This window comes from Stegastes partitus, unplaced genomic scaffold, assembly GCF_000690725.1.
Source record: "Stegastes partitus isolate 25-593 unplaced genomic scaffold, Stegastes_partitus-1.0.2 Scaffold182, whole genome shotgun sequence".
In the NCBI taxonomy this organism is placed as follows: Eukaryota; Metazoa; Chordata; class Actinopteri; family Pomacentridae; genus Stegastes; species Stegastes partitus.
Window position 1 is genome coordinate 131,772 of NW_007577913.1, and position 8,066 is coordinate 139,837.

General features: G+C 39.7%; 1 protein-coding gene across 1 annotated transcript in view; it reads left to right on the forward strand.

Moving 5' to 3' along the window:
- The first annotated feature begins 843 nt into the window (after nucleotides 1-843).
- The window catches only part of slc25a26 (solute carrier family 25 member 26), a 71,370-nt gene continuing 64,147 nt past the window's right edge, over nucleotides 844-8,066 (forward strand). The window contains exons 1-3 of the mRNA XM_008280122.1: nucleotides 844-973; nucleotides 2,509-2,665; nucleotides 4,892-5,010. Of these exons, the coding sequence (XP_008278344.1) occupies nucleotides 941-973; nucleotides 2,509-2,665; nucleotides 4,892-5,010 (309 nt within the window). The 5' untranslated portion in view covers nucleotides 844-940. The remainder of the gene's footprint in view (nucleotides 974-2,508; nucleotides 2,666-4,891; nucleotides 5,011-8,066) is intronic.

An 8,066-nucleotide genomic window follows, 5' to 3' on the forward strand; every position in this document is an offset into this window, starting at 1 on the left:
GTTGTAACTTTTTTCCTCAGTTTATTCGTTCTAAATGAATTGGTAAGAATCATTAATAATCAAACAACATCAAGATTTGAAAAATAAACAGAATTTTATGCACAAGTAATGTTTCTGTATTGATCAAAATGACTCATGAGGCAAGATTCCTTCCAAGATGTTACATTTAGTTTAAAATAACTAAAGTGCAAACTGTTATGATTTAATTAGCTTCTAAATTTGATCACTTAAGCATACTTCTCTTTAACTGATATTCAAAACATACGTAATTTAAAAGGAAATAGACATGGTATGGCCTTTTCCAACTTTAACATATATGAACCATATTAACCCTGTGATTCTGCCGTGGGTTTGACTTGTTTGTGACCTGCTAAATACATCTTATTGCTCTACCTCCAGGCCAGAGCGAAAATATGGTAACAAAGAGCCTGTTTGGAGGTCCTGGAGGTTGTACAGTCTTCAGGCTATCAGCTAGAGACACTAAGCAACTTGTGTCCTAATGACCTTGACTGTATAAAACCCCTTTGTATTCCTTTCACTCATTCCTCTCAGCTCATTTCTGAACTGCTAGTATGAGTCCATCTGCAGATGCTAAATTAAACTCACAGAAAGACAAACTTTACAACTTCATGCCTTTTTTTTTTTTTTTTTTAAACACAATCCACATTCTTCTTAGTATTTCTTTTCTTTGTTGACACAAATAGTCTTGGTGCCGGTAAAACCCAATGAAGTCAAATCAGGCTGAAATTGAAGAAAACCCAAATCGCCTGTACTCCACGTCACGTGATTGGTCTGCGTCATGACGTACCGCGGAAGTAATTCAGCCAAGATGGCTGCGTCCTTGACAGGCATGTTTTGGTTTCACTGAAGTGTCAGACATGCACAACAGTTGCAGATTTACCGGCTTACACGACTGTCAAGGAAAATCTGAGAGCGGAACATGGAGAGACGAGAGTTCGTCGCGTCCCTGGTGGTAAGACGGTCATTTTCTACGATGTGGAGCTTTAGATAACTCAGCATCTTCTCAAGTACCTGCAACAAATAGACACCTTCGCAGCTCTTTGTGATTTAAACAAATTTACTTGCAAAATATATTAGACTGATCAAAACGCTAAACTTTAAGTACTCGTGTAACCTACAGCACCGGTTTGTAACATTTTTAATCCAAACTAACGGGTGTTTTTACTCGATAAACGAGAACAGTGCAGACAGGAAGCTAATAGTTGCAAAACTAAACTAGGCAGAAACTGTTTCTGCGGTCTGAATAGATTTCTTCTATAGTGACAAATCATAATTTGTTGTCCTTCTCAATCGTGTTTTCACAGAGGTCGGCACTCTTCCCAGTTCAGCAGTCTCCAGATTGAAACCTAATAATTACATCATTTTTCAGTTATTTCGGAGTATAGTGAATATAGAATGTAAGACACTGTTCTTAAAGCAAAGTAAGTTTCTATTTACTGCAACAGCAGTTGGTCTCTGATTTACAGCTAGAAGCATAGATAAAGATTTGCCTTGGAAATATAAATATGTACACAATGTATAATACAAAGGAGATAACACATAACACAGTACCGCTGATAATCAGAATATATCTGCTTTCTTTGTTGCAAACAAAAAAATAAAAAAATCTGTCCATTGTCTAATCATAGCTTATCTAACTAACTACAGCAACTTACAACAACGAAATAAAAGAGTTATTTTATTGCTACTTGGTGACCTGTGAACATATATTGGTTCCTTTAATGATTAGAGTGTTGTTCTGTACGGAGGCACCCATAAACACACTAATGTTGCTTCTGCAAAGGTTCCTGTTGAATGGAAAAATCTTTGTAATAAAACATTTTATGTGGCATAAAAATATTTTGACTACAGTAAACACATTAGATTTTTACAAAGAGTAAAGTAATATCTCACATTTTGAGCAACTATATCATATAATTTAGATACACATGTAGTTATAGATGTAGTTTTTTTTTTTTACCAACATTTAGAAGAACGGCTTTACTTAATCCCTCTACTTATGTTTTACTTAATAAAAACAAGAAGAAAACTTTTAATTCTAAACTATTCATTGATTATTAAATTATTATTGGTAATTCAAAGCTCCTTTATATTATATAATTATAATATTCGTAGTATTGACACTTTACTTGCCGTAGCTACCTCCCTAAAAACAAACAGCAGATATTTGAAGTTAGTAACTAGCTGGTGAGACCAGTGGAGCATTGAGCTGCTAAATAGTCTGGTTTTTGCTTTAAGAGTTGGTAGACAACTAAGCAGAAGAGAAGGTTGAATATTAGATTTAATTTAGAGGGCAAAACTAGCCTTTTTTTGTTTGTAAATATTCAACTGTTGGCTACATAGAAAGGTGATATTGTTGTGTATTGATATTATGTTTACTGCTTAGTGTCTGTTGATGCAGCACAAAGGAAAAGAAAGGGAATACATTTTTCACCACTAAGGTTATAGGGTGTATATTTGAACATCACAAAGTGACTGTCTCTGCAGGCAGGAGGCTGTGCGGGGATGTGTGTTGATCTGACCCTGTTCCCCTTGGACACCATTAAGACCAGACTGCAGAGTCAGCAGGGCTTCTACAAGGCAGGAGGCTTTAGGGGCATCTACGCCGGGGTCCCATCTGCTGCTGTTGGCTCCTTCCCCAATGGTAAGACATTGATTGTGATATTTAGGTTCACCGGTAACAGTTGTTTGTGATGGGCAGTCACTCGGAGGTACATACTAAACAATCTTTGAGTGCTCTCATTTAGTCAAGATCTAAGCTGTGCTGATTATAATATCAACAGAATGACTATTTGAAATGAATTTATTTTGTTTCCTTGTTATCCCTGAAGTCACAGCACAGTGATAATGAGTTCAGTTTATATTGTTGTGGACTTTTGTTGATTTGTGATTGTGGGTTGAACACATCGGTTTGGTAATTCACAACTTAATTCATTTTATCCCTTTATTTAGGTTTTTGATTGTGCATTTAAGCAATCACCTTGTATTCTGTGAAACGAAGCTAGTCCCATGAAAACTGTTGCCTTTTTCTACATATGAGAGCAAGCAAACACTTGATCCTCTTTGAAACAGTGTCTAGAGATTAAGAGGGTATATTCAAACAAATGACACATAAAATTGACAACTTGTAGTCATTTTCATAATTACAGGAAGAAGAAAAAAACAGATCAGTGACATGGACTGAAGGGAATTGGTTGTCCCAGATTAGATGCCATTAGATCAGAACCTCCTCAGGAAGAGAGAGGTGGAACATCTCTCCTTTAAACCTCTAACATCCAGGGTTGAAGTGTGTGGTGTCATCCTGCCAAGATCTAAAGCGCTCCCTGAGGCCTTCAGAAAAATATGTTTGTGAATGGCAAGGGATTTAAAAAGATCTCTACTATTTGAAATTAATCATGTGGAAAATCATCTACAAGTGGCAGGGATTTAAATTGACAGCTGTTTTCTCCAGGACTAGTTGCTACAGAAAATTCAACTGAAGAGCAAAGTCTACAAAGAACCTCCAAATTGTATCACAGGATCTGCAGACAACTCTTATGACTGCTGTGTCGACAATCACAAATGTCATACTTGACCTGCGTTGAAGGCATGCCAGGGTAAAGCCTTTGCTACGACTATGAAAGCAATGTGAGGTTTGAGGTTTGCTTTAGTGCAGAAACAATTAGTCAAAAAAAAAAAGGATTCCTTCATCAACAAAAAATTAATTGGCAGCTAAAGAAGAAGAAAATGCCAAACCTTCTCTTGCTACAGCATCTTAGGTGTGATTGTTTGCTGCTGTTTTATGTAATTGTGAATTGAATATATTTAAATTCAAGAGTGTTTGTCAGACAAAGTTAGCAATTTAAAGACATCATTGTGGGTTTTAGAAAATTGCAAAGCCCATTTTTTTGGTGATTTTTATTATTTTATAGGAAGAATTATGCTTTGACATTTTAGAACCTTAAAACAGTTGATGCTCTAAAGCTTGTCTTTAAATGGTTCAAATGCAGCTGCCTAACCAACATTGCTTTGTATATATATATATTCTTTAATATACCGTGTTTGTTTTCTTCACACCTTTTATGTTTTACGTAAAGCAAATGGATTTGCCTTGTAGTTGAAATACTCTGTACAAATAAGCCTTACGACTTGCCTTTGCAGAATCCTTTCAGAGCCTTACTGCTTTACTTTACTGTTTTCCACAGCCAGGTGATGTATTAGTAATGGTCAGCTTATGAAGAAGGAGCAGATCATCTGCAGGGTGGAAACAAACAGTTTCATCACAGTGTTGAATCAGAAATATACATTTTCAATTGTTCTGTTTGCTCATGCACGACTCTTACAAACTTTTCGACGTCTGTCTCCCATTTCATCTACGTTTCCAAGCAGATGTTTGAATGGAAGAAGTAATAAATACAAGAATATTTTTTGAAAAGTCACTTTGGTTTGAGGCTACTTCAGTTGGGTACTGCAGAGCGGAAATGGAACCACTGGCATTTGATAATTAATAGACCATTTAGTTGGATACAGTTGGATAAATCTTTTGAATTAATGAGTCAGTATGACTAAGCCCAAACCCTTTACAAGAGCACGTCACCCAGACTGACAAAGATGAGTCGCTCGAGCTGTATGATGTCGGTTTAAATGTAGTCCAATCTTTTTCTTTTGGACACTTGGAAGATCAATTTATTTAACTTGTGGGAGGAAGAAAGAACTCTTTCCACATGAGATATATTTAACTTTGTTTGCTTTTACACGTGTTGTTAACGCACACACGCATCCACACACACTCACCTCAGTTTCTCCCCTGTCAGTGGTAGTGAGGGATATTAATTGCTCTATGCTGGTTGACTAATGGGCCTTAAATGGCTGCGGTTCTGCTTGGTTTCAGCTGCTGCTTTCTTTGTCACCTACGATTGCACAAAGTCCCTCCTCGGCGCCGGCGGAACGCTCGCATCGCCACGCATGGCACCCGTCACTCACATGGTGGCCGCCTCCCTGGGAGAAATAGTAAGTCATTCTGTCCCTTTCATTCTCCCCATCCCTTGTCTCCTCTCATGTGGATTTGTGCCCCTTTCTCACTCTGCCAGCACACTTTTAAGTCATTTTTTTTATTTGTTTATGCCTAACTCATTCCCAGTCCTTCCATCTTTAGAAGGCCAGCTGTGTTTTTGCTTGTTTTTTTTTTGCTCTTCTGTGTTCTTTCCCTTGTTGTTTCTTTCTCACCACTGTTCGTCCCAAATGAACACCAGCAGCATGTCTGCTAATGTTATTGCCTTTTAAATTTCACAGACTACTATTCCGGGGAGGAGCAGGGGAGGGACAGGGGGGGCAAGGTTGTGGTTTTGGCTGTAGGCCTCGGGGTCCATCTGGGTGAGTTAAGAGGGCTTCCTCAGAACAGTCCCAGGCTTTCCCTCACCAGCTGGGTAAATAAGATCTCATTACTGCCTATTGACTCATCTACTTTCCCAGCTCAGACCCCCGGACTCTGCCAATCTAGTCTGGGGAACTCGGGCTTGAAACCAGTGAGGAGCAGTACAATTTCTTCAGCCCATCCTCTCCCAGTCGCTCTTAGGGAACCACTGCATGCGAGCCACATGGGGGGCCACGGGTATTCACACTGGCATTGAGGGGGGGTACGGAGATGGGGGTATGGAAAGAGAGATGCCCCCCCGCTATACCCCAGGCTGTCTGCAAAATGCTCCGTCTTCAGTATTCATGGCTTTTGGATGGGTGTAATTTCGCCAAGTTTTGCATGTTTATGAAAAGGGATTATTCCTCTTGGGAGGATGTTGGCCCTACTTGAGTTTATCTGCGTCTTTGACCCTCATAGTGTTCAGAAGAGGGCACTATGTCACTTCTAGATTCACATTCACAAGGAGCTGCATCTTGTTTCTGACTTCTAGTTGTTACCATCAATGTAGCAGCTATTGCAGATACTGTTGGGGTGTAATTTTTAAACAACTGGTACCAGGGATGTTAATGATTCATTGCCAATAATAATTTAACCATGAATGTTTTTATTTTGGACATGTGAGAAACATAAAAAAGCCACAAAAACAAATCAAAATATTCAAAACATCAACAAACCAAACAAAGAAACAACAATTGCATTTACATGTACCAACCAGTAATGCAGGAAACATGACATGCATGTCAGAAAATGTGTTGTATATTAGCTGCAGTGCACGGATGCAACACCAGGTGGTGCTTCTTGCTGTTTAATGAGATGGAATGCTGCAGCTTATTTACTGTGTTTAGTTCTATTCAGGACTTTTGGGGTATTTTGGACCCCAGGCCATTTGGTTTAGGTGACAGGTATTTTTAAAAGTGTTTTTTTAAATATAAAAAGAGAGTGGGCTGCAAGGTGGCGCAGTTGGTAGCACTGTAGCCTTGCAACAAGGTCGCCGGTGGGGGCACGGGGATCTTTCTGCGTGGAGTTTGCATGTTCTCCCCGTGCAGCGTGGGTTCTCTCAGGGTTCTCCGGCTTCCTCCCATAAGTCCAAACACGTTGAGGTTAATTGGTGATTCTAAATTGTCCCTAGGCGTGAATGTGAGTGTGCTTGGTTGTCTGTCTCTAAGTGTAGCCCTGTGATAGACTGATGACCTGTCCAGGGTGTCCCCTGCCTTCACCCTAAGTCAGCTGGGATAGACTCCAGCCCCCCATGACCCTAGTGAGGATTAAGCGGTGTATAGATAATGGATGGATGGATATAAAAAGAGGGACACTTCTCATGCATTTGGAACCAAAAATACGTCAACTTATCAGAAAATGTATTTAACATAATATAAAAGTCTACAATGAGTACCAACAAATATTTTGCACATCTTCTTTCTTGGGGTCCAATGGACCCCGAAAGACCTTCTATGTATGGCAACATGAAAGTCCTGAATAGGGCTAATACTGTAGTGACCTGACAAGGCCGTTGCTCGGATTATGGGTAGTTCTGTGTTGGCAAACAGAAAGCATTGTGGGGCTTTAGCTAGCAACGGTCACCATGACAGACACTCCTGTGGTGGTTGATGACTTTCTGCCAGCACTCATGCATTAGAAACAAGCAAAGAACAATGAGGACAGTCTTCTTATAGCTCTCATAGCAATTGTAACTAAGCTGATTTCAAGTAAATATTACATGCTCATGGTTAAAAATGTCTTGTTCAGCATATGAAAGAATGTCTACTGTATTCTATTAGTTTAATTATGGACTGTTCACGGCCGACTGTCGGGTAAGAAGATGATGAAAAATGTGCCTCCCTAATTGGACATTTTTTCAGCATTTAGTCTGCGTCACATTCAGATGAATGTAAAAAAGGTGAAGCAAAGGTTGTGACTACTTTTAACCCCGTTCTGGATTTGAGCACATCAAAGGCACAAATCCACAGAGTGAAGCTGAGCAGAGCAGGGGCGGTATCTCGCTGCATTCTGGCAACTGAATTCATCTTGTTCAAAGACAGTAATCTTGAGGCTTAGCCATGAAAGGCCTACCCTGGTGCTGCCCCAAGTTGTATGCAAGGTCTGAACGCCTGCACTGTGATGCAACAGCTGCCACATATGATTCTGCATCTCCTCAGTCATTCCTAATGACTTTTAATTAAAAGTTGTAGCACTGAGGGTCCAACCATTTAACAGTTAGTTGATTATTGATGGATTGTTTAAGCAAATATGCCACATGTTTGTTGGGTACAGCCCCTCAAATGCAAAGTTTTGCTGCTTATTTCTGCTCTGTGTTACGTACCTCTGTCACCGATGCTGTGGGGACATGTGTGTGTGTGTGTCAGAACAGCATCTTATTTTAGCACTCAATAACTTCTTTTAGCACCATCCTGCAACACCTCTGGGACCTGCTTGCAACCACCAGGTTACCAGCCGCTGCCTTTGTTTTTTTCTTCTCTTTGGTCAATAGGATGAACAGCTGTGTACTTTGTTTTTCTATTGTGTGTTTTTTCTACACTTTATTGTAGAAGTTTGTGACTGAAATTAGGGCTGCACGATGTACTGTTTCAGCTTCGAGGTTGTGATATGCGCATGAGTAATAGTCACATCCCAGGACGTGCGATGTGAAGTC